Raw genomic sequence first — 17,016 nt, 5'->3', positions numbered from 1 at the left:
AGCGGGGTCCAAAGTAAAACTCACTGAAGAGCTATGCAAAAGAGACCTAACTTCACATGCAGTCCTGCAGCAGATGAAACTTCACAGACTGGTGTGAGGCACTGTCTTCTACGTGGATGGTCTTCTCTCCTACACGGGATGCTGGAGAGGAGGGAGAAGTCATCACCACCTCAGTGGGTGAAGGAGAGGGACTCTTGGTGCCTCTGCAGCTCTGCTCATTGTAGAGGAGATGGGAAGCAGCCCGGGAAGGACTGGCTCCATGCTTGGAGCTGAGGTGCCATTTCCCCCAGCACCACCAGTGCTGCCAAACAGGGCTGAGGGAGGGATCTTCCTTCTGGGTTAGCTTGTATTTCAGAATGAAATTTCCCAGCAGCAAGGGAGGAAAGGAAGGAAATCTTATTTTCCTATAAAAGGATTCCCTGCCTGTATCCTATGTATGACATGTGACTGGGATGATAACGGGGCAGGAGGGGGAGAATCCTATAAAGCGCATTACAGGGTGGGAGGCTCTCACTTCCTGCTTTTCCCCTCTGGCTTTGTTATCTCCAGCCTTCAGATATATCCCTGGAGCTGCTCTGAAGAGAAAGACAAGTAGAAGAAAGCCAATCCAATCATATTGACACAACTCCATTCCTTCAGCAAGCTATAGAGATATTTTTATTTTATAGTCATTGGAACAGCGGAGAGTTTGGCAATAGTGACAACCTCAGAAGCGTGCACTCTGCATTTGTGTGTGTGTAATTCCAGCTTGGCTCAGACTTGATGGCTTGGAAGACCTACCACCATGCTGCTTTTAAACAAAGCAGCAAACTGGAACACCTGTCTCACGGGCAGGATCCTGTCTTGACACCTCCAACCTGGAAGCGCAGGGCCTGTGACCCAAACTGGAGGGGTTATTGCCAAGCACTGGACTGAAAAGAACCACTGATACCTTTCAGCCAACAGCCAGCAAAGCTCTGCTAAGCTGCCAGGGTGACCTGCACCTCTTTCCCACCATTGCTGGGGAGTTCTTCTGCTTTGTTTTGCTTTGGTTTTGGTTTTGCTTTTTTTGTTTTGGTTTTTCTTACTTTAAACCTTTTCTCAGTAAAAAAATCACTGAAGTCAGAACTTCAGCTGGGCATGACTATATTGGCACAAACAGTGCTCAGCAGATTTATGTTTGCCAAGAACCAGCAAAGATTGGACTAGTTCATCTGGATTCCTGTCATGTGAACAGATCAGGTCATTCCTGAAGCTGCTGGAGTAAGTTGTCCTGGGGCTTGTTTCCAATATATAGCTATTTTTATATAGCAACATACTCCCTAAGAGTATTACATTTATTTTATTTATGTAATACAAACATCTTCTATTTCTAGTAATATTGTTGACTAACTATGCTCCAATCTTTGCTGCTTTCCCTTGATACTGCAGCACAAATAAAGCTTTTGATGGGATTTTTTTCTTCAAAGGACCTGGCAGTGGGTCTTGCTCTCCCACTGAAGTCAGAGAAACTGGCTTCTGGCTGGTAAGAAGAGGACCAAACATGCCTGTAACTTGGTAATTAATTCATACATGTAATTTGACTAGTTGAGCAGCTGGTATCCTACCAAATAAGCCCAACTGCATCTGTCAATGCAAAGCAGGAGTAGCTCCCTCTGCTTGTTGAGACAGGACCTTGATCCTCACAAGGCTGAACTGGAACACTGTGAGGAACATGGAACTCTCACAAATTGCTGCCAGGGCTTATGGGGAAGCAAAACAAGAGAAGAAAGCAGAAACTGCCTATGCTGGTGTCCCAAGAAAGCTCAGCAAAATGGGGAAGGACACTCCAGAGTGACAGCCCTGGGCAGCCGAGGCAGCTGTATACCAGGCTGGACTGGTTCTTTGCTGGAACAACTGAGCTGTCCTAATAAATTCCCTGTGTAAAAAAATATATATCTATAAATCGTGCCTTAGGAAGAGCAGTGCAGCTGCGAACAGGGCTGGATGAGGCTAAAGGAAATGCTCTGGGGCTCTATGACCCGGCAGTGAGCCGCGGCGACGCTCTTTGCAAAGGGTGACTCTACTGAACACGCGCATGAGGGTGTGTCGACGGACACGGAGGCAAACACACAGCTACAGCTCCATCATCCCGCTGCCCAGGGTGGGCTTTGGGCTGGCTGGGCAGGGGGAGGCCCTGCTGCTACACGATCATGAACTGGCAGACGTAGGGCAGCTGCTCTCGGCACCTCTTGTCGAACCACTTGCCATTGGCGGTCCCTGACAAAGCCGCGCAGTTTTCCAGCTTGCCGCCGTCGGGCTGGGTGGTGATTTCAGTCTCCCAGTTCTTGTAGCGGATGGGGCTGCCCGTCATGTCGACCCACCTGCCCTCGGAGGCCATGTCGTTGAGGCCCAGCCAGAGCTCGGCCTCGGGGCCGATGCTCCTGCGCATGTAGTCGTAGAGGGCGTCGTTCTCCTCGCCGCCCTGGGGCGTGCTCAGCGTGCCGCCCTGGGAGATGCAGCTCTCGCTGGCCTCGTGGTACGTCTTGGTCTCCGAAAACGCCAGAAAGCATTTCAGGTGAATTTTGGTGCCTTTCAGGCAGACTGAGAGGTTACCACACCAACAGAATAAAAAAGACAGAAGGAGAATTTGGTTTAAAAATGGTGCCCAGGAAGAGGCGGCAGCAGCAAACGCAGCAGCCAAATTACAAACTTAATTTCTTAGGTTGCACAGTGACCCTTAGCAGCACAGGATTCCAAGGGCCCCTTTTTGTCCTCTGCAGGGTGGGACACAGTCATGGAGACGTTCCCTCCCCCTCTGCAAATCACTGGGTGAAATGGATTTTCAGGGTGCCCCTGCCACCCTTCTGGGCTCTGCTGGTGCTGGAGCAGAGGCACAACATGGTCCTCCCGCCCCTTTCCCTGGCCTTGTTCCTCTCCCCAGCCAATGCTACTCTTTCTGTGATGAATTTGTTGGAAATATGGTTTGTCATGGGCACTGCCGGGTGTTGGAGTGTTTTGGGAAAAAACCTGCATGCCAATTAAATCATCTTAATTATGCAAGATGAAAAAAAAGTCTTTTTTAATAAGCTTTGATCAGAAGTGTTGCGCTTGCATAGCTTGAGGTCTTTAGAGGAAATTTCTACTTGCCTCTGATTTTGGTTTTAAGGATATCAATGTATTTTGCTTTTCTTTAATCTCTAAACCTTAAGAGTGCGGGGTACTGTAGCCAAACAATATCTAATCAGAGCCACACATTAATATCCAAACAAATTACTTCTCAATGAATGTGAGCTTGGAACTAAAGCCTTGATTTTGCTTGTGCTCCTTTTCTTTTAAGGGGAAAAATCTCCTTAATTTGCATTTTCATCTCATTTCTGCTTCATGTTTTGCAAATCCTACTCCTACTGATGCCAGTGGAGTTTGCACAGAATAACTATGGAGCACATCTGGAAGATGGACATTTTGGGATTGTCCTCTGTGTATGTTTAATGAAGCAGGACTGCCCTGCAGTGCAGTGCCCTGGGCAATACCATGGTGTGTAGAAGAGACCAGGTTGCCATTTCACTGGGGGTCTGACAAAAGAGTAAACTACATTTGGTAAAAGCACAGACTAATCCAAATCCCATCCCTCCACCTCATAAAGGAAAATGAACATCTGGCTTAGCATCATAGGAATATCCAGATGGGAGGCACCTAAAGAGGGGGGCTCCACACTGCACAGCTCCTGCCATTAACTGCCCAAGGAGGTTCACCAGCCCAGAGGAATTGCAGAGACCCACACCCCCCTCTTACCCTCCAACCTCTCTCCCCATGGTGGGCTTGTTGCTGTGTGGTGCTTGGGCATCTGTCATCAAGACATGTGGAGCAATTGCAGCCACTTCATGAGCAGCTCCCCTCTCAAAGTAAAAGTTGTGTGTTCTTCAGCAAGCCCTTTACCTGTCTGGAGTGCTTGCTTTTCCTTCAGTAGAGCAACCTCCTGAGAGATGTTGTCAATCATGGCCTTCAGGTCTTCAATCATTTTGAGGCTCACACCATCTGTTGGAGAAATCAAAGAAAGAGCACAAATATTGGTTGTATCCCAGGGGAAGCAACCAAATCTGTTCCTGTCATCAAAACTCCATGTTTCTTTGCCCTCAGAGGAGGATAAACAAAAGGAATCCACAAAATCAGCACCTGTGTCCCCTTGCACATCCATCAGAGTGCATTTGCTTGCCAGCCTGGCTCCACTATCAATTACAACCTTGTTTTCCTGGTTCAGGTTTTGGGACTGTGGACCCCAGGCATCTTCCAGCTGCAGGGGTCACCCTTTGGGTTGGCAGTGCTGGGGAAGAGGAGACATGCACGAGCACTGCAACGTGCAGGCTTGTCTCTGGCACCCCTGTGTAGAGCAGTCAATGGGGATGGTGCTGCCTTGGAGTCAAGCTCCCAAAATGCAGGAGGACATCCCGGCCTGAACACAAGTCCTGACACACACAAATGTTTTGTGGGCGACTTGAAGCTAATGATGAACAGGATTTATTTTTTTATTTTTAAACCCCAAAACAGGATTTATTTTTTTCAGATTCCTCAAAAGCATGCTCCCTCTCTCTCTCTCTCTATTCACAGCACACTCTCCTGGCTTCCCTTAAACACCCTAACACGTGATGTTCTCTGTGTGCTCTCCTGGCTGCACCCACCTCTTGTCTGCTGTCATTGGTGGGTTGGTAGGAAAGCACTTTGCTCACCAGCAGGAAGGGGCTGGAAGGGTTGCAGATCCTACCTCCACCAGATCTGCCTCTGCACACCAGCCACCAGCCTCTGCCCACCAACCACACCATCCTTTGGACCACCACAGCTGCCTCATCTCTACCTCCATCACCCCCAGTGCAGGTACCCAAACAGTGTCCAGAGCTGCTCTCCTGCTGTGAGAAGACACCTGTTTGGCTGGACAGCTGGCTCTTAAAGCCTACATCTTGCTAGGTGCGCTGCTTCTGCAACAGTTCCAACCAGTTATGAATCAGTACTTGGATTTCTCCTAGACAGGAGCAAAGGGACCATTTACACCTTGAAGGTGGTGGGAGATGGGACACTGAGGCTCTAGTAGTTCTCATGTTGAAAGCATCTAGTGGTTCTCCTGGGCTGAAAGGAAAGGGGACAGTTTGCTGTGAATGCAGTAGGAGGAGCTTCCTTGAGGGCCAAGGAGCTGAGGCACCAAGGCAGGCAAGTAGGGAAGCAGCCTGGGTGCAGGTCAAAACCACCAACCCAAGATTACATGGGGTGCCATGAACATGAAAACCAGACACATCAGGAGGAGGGCATTACTCATTGCTCAATTAACTTTACTTTACTCAATGCTCAATTAACTTTACTTTACTCATTGCTCAATTAACTTTAATGGATTCACGTAACACTGAGGCACTAGATATTATTTTCCTGCCTTTGATGAAAACACTTTGTGGGAAATGGCTAATTAATCATGGGGTTTTTTCCCATGCAAGCCTGTCTTGCAGCAGAACAAATGTTCTAAGCTTTAAGTAACATCCGAAGGCCATGGCAGGACACTGCCAATGAGTCTTGCTGGGGCAGCTCCTTATGGTTTTCCAGATGGGTTTGCTGGTGGGTTCCCACCTCGAGGGTCCCTGCCATGAGAGGTGACATGTCTCCTTGATAACTAGCTAAGAGCCCTGTCCCTTTTCAGTACCTCATCTCCAAACCCTGGGCCACAAGATGCTCCTACAGCACTGCATTCACTGGGATATCTCACAGAGAACCAAGACTGGTTGACCCACCCTTCAGCTATAAAGTGAGGACCACGGCTATATCAACAGACATTGCTGTCTATTTTATTGCCATGGGTTTTTGTCTCAGTGCTGTCATTTCCTCAAGGCTCACCTCCTGAAGCCTGGGATCAAGCCTGTTTACAGTCTGGGTTTTCTCTGATGGCAGCTGGCATACTGACGGAGTGGGTCTCTGTGCAGGACCAGGAGCAGCAGCATTAAGCGTGGGCAGAGGCAAGATCAAAAGGAGACTCACAGAAGTGTGGGTCAAAACAGTCTGTTGGTTTGAAACCCTGGCCAGGAGCGTATTTAAAGCTTAAAATGGGAACTCTCGTCCACTCTAATTGTATGCTGAATAACAAACAAATCCCTCTGTACTTAATTTTAAGGTCTTAACTATTCCTGTATGAAATTTGGATAAATATACATGTTTCTTAGCTTTGCCTGGAGATCCAAACAGCTTTCTGTGCCCCAGAGGAACGAGCATCACTCTGGTTCACAATTTTTGTCATCAAAGCTCTCTGGCCACCAGTATTTCCTCTGACACCAGGCATTTCTTCAAAGGTATGAAGTGGAACAGTCAGGTCCCATATTGCAGTCTGTCCCTGGATCAAACGAGGAGACTGAACACACCCACACTGAATTTACAGCAGTCTAAATGTTCACAGGCATTTTCAGGGAAGAGCACCCAGACAAGAATACACCGAAATTTTGGGCAGCAGGTGGCATTAGAAAAGAAGCCCAAATTACTCCCTACCCACTGAATTAAGCATCCAGACTCTGACTTCTGTCTCCATTTACCTCAGAAATACACGTGAGAGCTATGCAAAGATGCCCCCTTCCATGGGGGCAGCACCCCACCACACCTGTGACCAAGTGGAGCCCCCCAGGGCTGATGCCTGCACCCTCCAGCCATGGGGTGTCAGCACTGCCCAGGCAGGGATGCCAGCGCCTCCCTCCCCTGGCATTCTTTTGGATGACACCCCCAGAGCAGCGAGACAAGGGCAAATCCCACCTGTACCCCAAGACACTGGGGCTCAGGGAGAGTTTGCTGAGCTACTGCATTTGGAACAATAACTGGGGAGTACTTTGAGGGGCAAAAACACAACAGCAGGCAAAGGGAATGTGCTGTCTCAGCATTTTCTAAATGCTGTGGTTTGGCTTTTTCATGTTGAAATAGCATCATTTTTCATTCTGAAGCAGATCCAAACATAAGCAATAATTACAAAAAAAATAGAAAAAGAAAAAAAAAAAAAGAAAAAATTAAAAAACCCACAACATAAAAAGCTTGGCTTAAACCAATGCTTTCTTTTCTAACATTTGTGGTTTGGTTGCATAGATTAAAAATAAATCCAGCCAAACACACCAACTCTCCAGTGGCTTTGCTATTCCTGACCCTCCCAGGCAAAGTGCAGGGATGGAACCAGGATGGGGGTACTGGATGCCTGGATGAGGATGAGATGGGGCCATCCTGCCATTATTCAGAGCAGAAGTGGCTGAACCCTGGCCCCTGTGGTGGCTGGGCAGGCAGGCTTGGATGTAGAGGCAAAGAGGAGCTTCATAGGGGGTTTTTAGCACTTTTCTCCCTCTTTTCCTACACTCAGGCATTGGTAAAAATCTGAAGAATATTAAGCAAGAAATACTGGAAATTTCCAGTAAAGGCAGGGCAGCTGATCCCCTATGGGGCTGGATGGGACTGATCAAAAAATGCCAAGTTGCTGGGCTTTTCCCTTTCCTCCACAGAAAATATGACCTCTGCTTTGAAAAGAAATTCTGACAAAAACCTGCCACCAGCTGGTACAGACGGCTTGATTTCCCGGACAACCCTCTCAAAAGTTTTTAAATCAGAGCCAAATTTTCTTGTCAAAAAGGAGATTTTTCTCTCACCTTCTTGTCACTAATTGATTACAAACAGCAGTTGCAATGACATGTAGAGAAAAATAGCATTTCTTTAAGAAATTTCTCTCTCCTGGTACCTCCAGTGAGTGCAATGCATGCATGTGCCCTGTATGAGCCCAAGGGGGTATTTTTGCTCTAGAAAACAGTCAGACTGTTTTCTCTGTTATTCCATGTCCTGCAGAATAAGATGTGGAATAAGCAGCTAAGTTTGTGAATTCATAGAAAGATCTAATGGGAGAAAAGGCAGAAATTTCTCAAGGATGGAATCTGACAAAAATAGCCACTGGGTGAGTGTAGACAGCAGCCTGGCCAAGTGAATTCCAGAGATGCCTCTTCCTTGCTCCCCACTTCTTTCCAAGTAGGAAATGAAGGAGCACACCAAGCCCAGGCGGCTGCGGTCGGACACATCAGGCAGGCATGCTGCTTCCTCACCTCACCTGCCTTCTCCTGTACCTAATGTGCACTGAGTCAAGGATGGGACAGGAGGAAAACAGGAGAAGGGAAGGAGACACAAACCCACTAGGGAATAGAAAACCCAGGCATCTTTGTGTGTTCAAGCCTGAGTAGTCAGAGCTTGTGCCCGGTGTGAACACATCCGAGGCCAGTGGTTTTAAATTAAGAACCCTGTTGATGCTTAATGGCTTGGATATTTTCTGCCGGCTCTTATCTCCAAAATTGCCTATCATCTGCCACTCACTTGCTTCTGAAAAACGAATGACAAAGGGTGAGGGTGTTATAGGAAGGAAGAGTTTATTAGAGGAAAAGCTTAGGTTGAACCTTAGAGGGAACACGGAAAATGCATTTCCTCTGAAATTCAGACTAAGCTGTCCCAACAAATTTATTCGAGGTAGGGACCCACCAGAACCATCTCAATACCCTCACTATTTTACAGAAGAGCTGCACAATCATTCCCACGGAGGAAGGGGGGAGGAAGACGCTTTATTAGGTTTTCATATGCTTTTTTATCAAGTTTCACTAAAGCACTGTTAAATGCCCAGACGAGTGGGCTGACTGCAAGCCCCCAAGCCCTGCAAGTCTTCCTCGCAAGGAAGCTGCCGCTGCCCCTTACCTTTCTTGGAAGCCGCCGGTTTCTGCCGGGCTTTGCCGTTCTGCTGCTCGGAGAGCTGGGCGAGGGAGAGGAGGCAGAGGAGGCAGAGGAGGAGGAGGCAGGCTGCTCGGAGCGCCATGCCGGTGCGAGCGGAGCTGCAGCCGCCCTGCCCTCACACAGCCGCCGGGACAGCGGCTGGAGGCGGGAATGGCTGTCCCAGAGAGCTCCCGCTGAGCCCGGGCCAGCGCAGCCTCCCGGCCCCGGGCGGCTCCGGCCAAGGCTGAACACCTCCCTGAGGGGCTGCAGCTCTTAGCACGCCGCTTGTTTTTGTTAAAAAGAGAAACAAAACAAAACAAAACAAAAAACCTACAAAAAAAGGGAATGAATGTACCGACAGTCTGCTAAGCTAAACATGAGGAAAGGCTGGGAGTGTAGCTGGAAGGATTTCCTGTGGCTTTTAGCACAACGCCACGAGTTTGATCTTGTGTGTCAGCGATGGCAACAGCGAGGCCAGGTGTGAAACAGCGCTTGGGCGGCCGAGGGAGCGGAGAGGGGCCGCCTGCCCCCTGCCTGTCCCCCGCTTGTCCCCTGCCTGTCCCCCGCCCCTCAGCCCTCAGGGATGCCCCAAGGGATGTGCCGGCTCCAGCAGCGGCAGAGGGGTCGGGTGGGGGGACTGAGCGCCTCGGTTCCTTGCTCAGAGGGTAGGGTGGCTCTTACCCCTCTAAAAAGCAGTCCCACTGCGGCTTTGGTAGGGTTATCCTGCTGCTGTCATGCTTCTCCATGGGATCTCCAGTGGGATTTGGGACCAGGGGCACATGTTCCACAAAAAGGAGGCCCCTTCTCCCCAGGGCCCTTTTGCAGGTCCCCAGCCTGACTTCTCAGGCCGGCTGGGCTGTGCTGAGCAGCTCTGCAGCCTAAACCAAGACCACTGCCTGTTTTTTTGGGTGGTGTGGTTGTTCAGCAGCTGCAGCTCAAGCAGCTAAGTCCTTCCCACAGGAGGAACAGCAGCAGTTTGAACAAGAGGAAGAAATTAACGTGGAGGGAGGAAAGATGGGCATTTTGGAGAACAAAGTGCTCCAGACATCAGCTATTAACCTTAAAACTTTTCTGATAATTTAAGGCAATATGCCACCCAGCACAATGTGAACCTCTAGAGCTGTAGGAGCATAAAAGGTCTGAGATAAACAGGGATGTGACTGGAAAAAGAGCTGCCACTGAATTAGTTTGGCAACCCTGTAACAACTGTTACCCTGCCTCACACTTCTGCTGAATAAGGAAAATCCTGGCCTGATGTCCTACCTGAACAGTCCAAGCTTTTGAAGCATAGGAGGAACAGTTTGATTTTCACTGCTCTTTATCATGTGCACCAACCCTCACTCAAATTTAAACTGGAAAATACATATTTTGGGGATTTACTGTTCTCCTACCTGGACTATCCCAAAATGGGATGGATGGAGCCCAAGAGATGCCAGACAACTACATACACACACACATTTCCTTTCCTTGAAACTGGAAAGTACTTTTGGTAGGTAACTCGGTACCTCCCAGTTTTCCTTGGCTACAGATACACTCGCCTGCCTTTGCTTTGATTCATGTGCTGCCAAGCTGGAGAAAAACCCAAAATGCTCCCTTTACTGCTGCCCATGAAACAGATTGCTGTGGTGTGGAGTCTGACAGCAATTCCTAACCTCAGATTTCCAGCCTGGAATCAACCGGAGTGTTGCCTATCTGAAACAAGAAGGGCAGGGTGGCTTTCCATTAGTCCCTGAAGAACAGGTCTGCACCAAGGAGTTCCATCACTGCACCATCCAGCAGGTCCTGTGCTGGATGCCACCACTGTTTTTCTTGAAAAATGAAAACAAGTAGACTCAAAACACTTGTCTCCAGCTGTAACACTATCCACAGGGGGCTTTGCCCCAATTCTGTCCAGTGTAGACTGAAAATAAAAATCCTTGACATTACAAAAGCTCATAAACCTTGCTCCCATCCAGCTAATGGGAGCAAGCTGAAGTGTTGCTGCATTGGATCCAGCATGAGGATGCTCCAGGGAACAGCCATCCCCTGCCCAAGCTCCTTCTGAAGCCAGAGTTCCAGTTAAATAATGGGGCTCTCAATGGTGCTTTGCTTTTGAGATCCCGATAATTCACACTCCTTTATGTGAGAGAGGTGTGGGAACTGAGTAGAGGTAATCCTTTTTATTAGATGAACTAATAGAACTGGAAGTCATCAGCAAATACTAAAATTATGCCAAGAAACCAAGGTTTTGTCCATGATTTTTAACATCTGTGCAATTATGGATTTTACTTCCCAGCAAAGGCACTTCACTCCCTGGTTTCAAGCCCAGACTCCTGGTTAGAGAGAGAGCAGCTCCTGTTAATTGCAAGGTGACTGGTTTGAGATGAAAAAAAGAGGGTAGAAGAACCTAGCTTGTGGAAACCATTCCAGGGCTGCAGGGAAGCAGACAGAAAAGTTTACGTGGCTTTGGGAAACCCAGTAAGTAGTCTGGGATGCTGAATTTGGAAGGGTTTCAGTTAGCAAAACAGTAGTTGGAATAAACCCATGAAAGGAAGCTGGATGCTCCTGGCAGCAATGCAGACCTGTGATTTCGTGCCCAGCTAGGCAAGGAAATGGGCAGCGAGATCAGAGGCTATTTTGCTTTGGCTCCTGGAAAAGAGCAGGTATGGCCAAGCCAAGAAATGAGGCAGCATCGCCGCACAATGGCTGGAAAGTGCACGGGTGGACTGGATAACAGCATTCACACGGTCATTATCAAGATCAGCAATTACCAGAGCTGGCCTTTCAGGCCTAAGTCACCAGTTCAAAGGCAGGCCACCCCAATGCTGAATGATGCCAGCTCTTTGCCAGAAGCTCCTCCTCCTTTGGGAAGGCTCCTGCCTCCCTCTGACAGCAGGAGTGCAAAGGGGAGGCCCAAAAGCATCTTTATTTTCAGGGCCCTGCAGTTCAGGGGCCTGATTCGTGGCTGGGGCAGCACACTGGGATTCACACCTCTGCTCCCTTGAGATTAGCTCAGTGCATTAGAACCCGGTGCTAAAAATGCCAGGGTTGTGAGTCCCTGTACAGACCATTCACTTAAAGCCGGACTTGATGATCCTTGTGGGTCCTTTCCAGCTTGGAATGTTCTGTGATTTGGTGACATCCACTCTGCCAGGGCAGGTCTCAGGACTCTCGCTGGTCAGAGTGACCCCGAGATGCGTTAGAAAGTTTCTTTTCCCAGCCCAGTGCTTGAAGAAGGAGTCAGAGCTCTTCATTTCTCGGTCTCAAGGTTGTTTATTGTTCCTTATCTATAAAATTCTTTCTCTTGTCCAGCTGAGGTCCGCTCAGCAGGACAGTCAGGGGCACTCTAGCTGCTCCCCGGGTGGTGTTATCTTTTTATTCTAAAAACTACATGTACAATGTTTACACTTACTTTCCAATACCTATCACCTATGTTAGACAGTGAGCTTCTACTCTAAACCAATCCAAAAGTTCCACCATCAAGCAGAAGATGGAGGCCAAGGAGAAGAAGGAGAAAGGCTGGACACGCCCAGATTCCTCCATCTCGCCCCCTGAACCCCCATTCTAAAAACCCCAAAAATCTATTTTTCACCTCATGATATATTCACTATCATTCTACTTAAACTTTCGTGGCTTGTAATTCTTCATATTACCATAAGATTGGTAATTATTTTTCCAAGGGCTAAATCAAAGGCACAGGGGTCTTGGGCTCTGTGCCAAGGTCTCTGAGCCCCCTGGACAGGGGCTCCAGTCCTCCAGGGCAGCCAGAGGAATTTCCTGGGTTCCAACAGGTAGGATCTGTGTGTCAGTGGCACCCCAGTACCGTCAAAGAGGAACAGGAGAGAAACAGCAGTGGAAAGTAACAAACACTGTGTGAGGAAGTGGGGCTAGCACAAGAAAATCTTTGATATTCATTAGCCGCTGCCTGAACTCGTGCTGGCATCATTCCTGATTTCCACCAGCATAAACATGAGAACAGGTTAAAATGGAGAGAGCCAAATCTATGGATCATTGTTTTGGAGACCAATCGAGAAGAAATGCAATAACAGTTCAGGAAAGGGCGGTTTTCGTAAGGACAATGATGGGGAAAACCAAGGATTTTGCCAAAATGTTATCCCCAGCATCAACTTTAGGAAACTGACTCTGAGCCTAAGGAGGGAACCTTCCCATCTATCCCATGTCAAGAACGGCTCACATCCCTACCCCACGTACACCAAAGGCTAGAGACAGAAGGATCCATTCTGCAGTAGATCTTTGGGCTTTAAACCAGATGCAAATGTGGAGCATTTGAGTTCAAGTAGTATCAGCTGTTTAAAATCCTTCTGCTTGCAAAGGAACTGCACCAAAGGACTCACACTCCCTTTTGTTTGGAGACTGCAGTTCTTGTAGGCTAGAGGTAATCTGTCTGTCTTCGCTGCTTTGTGTTTGCCCATCAGCCAGATCCCAAAGTCCAAACAGCCAAAGGAAAACTGTAGTGAAGTGTCTAAACTTAACACCAAAACTCGGGAGGAATTCCTAACTGTCTAGGTCTACTGCTTGTCACAGCATCAGTTCAAGTGAGGTCAGCACTGAACTTGATGGTCAGTATTTTTGGACTGGCAAGTAGACAGCAGGTCTGTCAGCTTAGACTCTTATTTCATGTTGTTCTCACTTTTGACCATTAGATTGCTGTGGATGCTGAATTGTGGATTATGAGAGAATTTCAACTTCAGCTTCGTGAATTCCTTAATTTTTTGAATTTATAGACAAGTTTGCATGATCAGACAGCAGAAAGAAAGCAATCCATGGTCTTGAAAAGCCTCATTGTGTTAAAGTTGGTCTTTCGCTGGAGGGAAGAGAGGTAGGATTCAAATAATGACTTTTCAACCCATAGGTTTCCAGTTGTGGAAATAGCCAAACTTACCATCTGCGAAAACACAGAGAGAAGGGGCAGGGAGAGAGCTCCTCTGGAAGGGAGGGATCCCTGCCACAGCCAGCTGGGTGCAGGAAATCAGAAAGGGCCTGAGAATCCTTCTTAGTCCTCTGAAGGTATAAGCTAAGGGGCTGCAGCAACTATGATGATCTCTGTCTAAATAAAGGAGAACAAATCTCACCAACAAGTGGTGTGACATGAAAACTCAGCTGCGCCTGTGCTGCTCATCTTACCCAGATTAGGATAGCAACAGGGTTGTTCACAGAGCTCGAGAGATAACCACAGCTTTATTAAAAAGTGTTCCAGTCAATGAAATGGAGGTTTAAACCATCACCAGGGAGTCATTAGCAGCATGTTTGAGATTCTAATGATGTTTTGCAGCAACAGCAAAAACATCTTTGTTCCTGGATAGCTAGAAATGTAGATCCAAGGAAAAGAAGGAAAAAGGAAAAGAAGCCTCTGTGAGGCACAGCTATCAGGAGCAGCCACATTTTGCCTTAGAAGGAAAAGCTGCCTTGCATGGGCAGGGAGTGCAATGGGGCAGGAGTGCACAAGGAGACAAGAGGAGCAGTGAGAAATCACAGAGAGGCCGATGGCTGAAGAGATTCAGTACCAGTTGCAAACCTGCTCTTGCATTTTTCTCTAGCGTGGTAAAGGAATGGGGAGAACAAGGCTCTGGGATCAGGACATGAGCACTCAGTCTCACCAGTCACAGCTTTGCTTCTCCCGCTCTCTGGGAGCCACTGGACACTGACCACAGGCAAAGTAAGCCAGTGCCACAGCAGGGCTGGAGAACACCCTGCTGCTGAGGAGGGCAGTGGCATCTGCTGCAGTTCAAAGGAAAAGCTGGAGGCAGTCCTAGCAGAAGTGGGTAAGCCTCAGGTAAGTGCTGCTTACAAAACAAATATAGAAACACCCTCCTGTCTGTGTTAAATCAAGGTGCAAAATCCCTTGAAGAGAGACTTGCATACTCACAGGAGCTGTGAGCGAGCTCTGGCTCACACCAATTTGTCTTTACACCAAGCTGTGCTGAAGGAAGGCTTCATTTAAAGCCTGACTGCAGGTGGCACAGCCACGCTCCTCCCCACTGCTTCCCCAGGGCAGAATGAGCTCCCCTCTTCTCCCCAAACTGCACAATTCCAGTGTTGAACTGTAGCTGTAAAGTGTGAGCTGACAGGATTCCTGGGCTTGGGTCCACTGACGTACAGCCTAGCCCTCCTCTGCTTTGAGGGGAATGCTGTCCCCCTGTGAAGCAGGTAAATTGCAGGTGTGTGCTTTCTAGGCAACATGAATAGAAGCCTAGCAGGAGTTTCTAGACTCCTCATCTCTAGTACACAGCTTTCAGCCTCTCAACACTCCCAGCAGAAGCAATTAATTTCTGGGACAAACAGAGAGCTATCCCACTCCACAGATGTTTCCTCTTAGTTCTACTGGACTCAAGTCAATGAAAACGTGGCAGTATCTGCACAGCAACACATGGAACTTTCCACCAGCTCGGATGGGAACAGGAGCATTCTGAGTTGAAATCTCTATTAAAATTCTGCTATTTTTGTTTGGAAGAGAAGGGAGGGGTTAAAGGGAGCTAAGAAAATAGAAATTAGCCCTTAGCATGCCTGAGAACCACAGTCTCACAGATTTCTTGGCAGATACTGTATCATCTGGGAGAGCTGTAGGACCTTTTACCCCTGTCAGAGCTTTGTTTACCCATTTGGGACATGAGCTGGTAGCAGCAAACCTCTGGGGGCAGCTGAGACCAACTAACAGCTCTGTAATACTTTTGGCTGGGCTCATTATTTATATCTCAGTGGTCGAAGCAGGCCCCATCTGAACTGAGGTCACTCTCCTCACCCCTGTTTTTCCATGCCAACAGATAGGAAGCAGTGACACAGAAGGAACTGGACCCCTTGGGATCCCCAGTTCACTCTGTGCCTGCATACCCAGCTACAGAAGACTGGGGGAGGACACACACGTGTAGGGGAGGCCCTGCAGACACTGGCACCAGGTTAATTTACAGGGTTGCTCTGAGAAAGTGCTTGGCACCAAGTCTCTCTCCTGAGCACACAGCCTGGATCTCAGAGGGCTAAATATTGGCTATCCTTATTAAGAAATGGGGAGGGAGTGCACATGTACTTCCCTCTGCAGAGGCGTCAGTTCGCACACTTGAAACACAGTGATGTTTCTTTTCCCACCACCACCTCCAGCTCTCATAAAAATATATTTAAAATTAAAAGGATCTGGAGAGGGGACAAGAAGCATCTTTAAGTGATGTAACTTGAAAAATGCTTGGATATCCTTCAGCTGGAAAGCTGTGTATAAATACACTATTCATATTACAAAATTCACCCCGGGTGTAACTCGGGGCAGCTTTTTGGTCTCCAACCACAAATCTGCAATAAAACATTCAGGGAATAGCTGAGGTTCAAGACTTGCAGTCTCATTTACATTAACCATTTTCTGCAATATTAAATAATAAATGATAAAAAACCTGCCTGTGGTAAGTGTAAGGTACTTTAAAGGTTTTTTCTCCCTTCAGTTTTCTTTCTTTCTACATTTTTACAAGCAGCTTTGCATGGCAATGAGTGGATCACAGCTACTGTAAAGCTGATGTCAGGTTAGTGTTTGCCTCACACAACGTAACTCTCCTGAAGTGATAAAAGACAATATGTGCACTCATTGTCACTTCTTAGCTCTACTACTGTGTAGCAACATTACAACCTACCTAAACCATTACTTAAGGGACTGAAAATATCCCAACCCTTTGAAACATGAACCTTGGGCAAATTTTGGGGAATGTTTTTTTTAAGAATGTGTCTGCTTGTTACACTGCTTGTTATACCAGAAATACACAGTACTGTTGCAGTCACCTTGAATAACTACATGTATGAGCTCTAGCAAAAGGACTGAAGAGATTTGGGAACCTTAAGCACTCCATGTATTTTAATTTTATCATGAGTATTAGTTTGAGCTGTAATAGGTTCTGTCCTGTATCTACAGCTTTCCTTCAGCAAAACCCTTCCTCCCCTTTTCCCCACAAAACATGTTACAGTCAAGAGAAAATTCTTAATCTGATATTTTAAAATTAAAACAGAAAATTCAGAAAACGTTGCTTGAGTAAGAGCTAAGTAACTCCTGGATTATTGTAGTAATTTCTGCCATAAAGTTTGTTCAAAACAATCCTTAACACTTGCAGATGAAATATCAGCTTCTTAAAAATCAGCTTCTTCCTTTGACTTTTTCCATCTGTTGTCTCTTCCTATAAAGCCAAATAAACACCTCTTACTCTTTGCTGGGCCATCCAATTGATGTAGGGAGGGAATCCACACCGGGTGATGCAACTTGTATCCATGCCTAATCTGTAATCCTCTGCTTTTCTTTGTGAAGGATTGACAGCCACTATGCTTTTCCAGCTGAATTATCAAACTCTT

The 17,016-nt window shown here is 47.4% G+C and overlaps 1 protein-coding gene across 1 annotated transcript; it reads right to left on the bottom strand.

Annotated features, from left to right (window-relative positions):
- Nucleotides 1-634: 634 nt before the first annotated feature.
- CLEC3B (C-type lectin domain family 3 member B) lies at nucleotides 635-9,071 on the bottom strand. The gene is made up of 3 exons (XM_030971725.1): nucleotides 8,686-9,071; nucleotides 3,898-3,996; nucleotides 635-2,562 (listed from the first exon to the last, which is right to left on the bottom strand). The coding sequence occupies exons 1-3, from the start codon at nucleotides 8,801-8,803 to the stop codon at nucleotides 2,162-2,164; spliced, it is 618 nt and encodes a 205-aa protein (XP_030827585.1). The 5' UTR covers nucleotides 8,804-9,071; the 3' UTR covers nucleotides 635-2,161.
- Between the last annotated feature and the right edge of the window lie 7,945 nt (nucleotides 9,072-17,016).

Source organism: Camarhynchus parvulus, chromosome 2, assembly GCF_901933205.1.
Source record: "Camarhynchus parvulus chromosome 2, STF_HiC, whole genome shotgun sequence".
In the NCBI taxonomy this organism is placed as follows: domain Eukaryota; kingdom Metazoa; phylum Chordata; class Aves; order Passeriformes; family Thraupidae; genus Camarhynchus; species Camarhynchus parvulus.
This window is presented reverse-complemented; position numbering and strand designations above follow the sequence as displayed.

Bases quoted from the DNA above. Each gene is read 5' to 3' on its own strand.
- CLEC3B (XM_030971725.1), bottom strand. From the start codon at position 8,803: ATGGCGCTCCGAGCAGCCTGCCTCCTCCTCCTCTGCCTCCTCTGCCTC. The intron at 3,997-8,685 runs GTAAGGGGCAGC...TTTCTCCAACAG, and splicing joins ACCGGCGGCTTCCAAGAAAG to ATGGTGTGAGCCTCAAAATG. The intron at 2,563-3,897 runs GTAAAGGGCTTG...GTAACCTCTCAG, and splicing joins AAAGCAAGCACTCCAGACAG to TCTGCCTGAAAGGCACCAAA.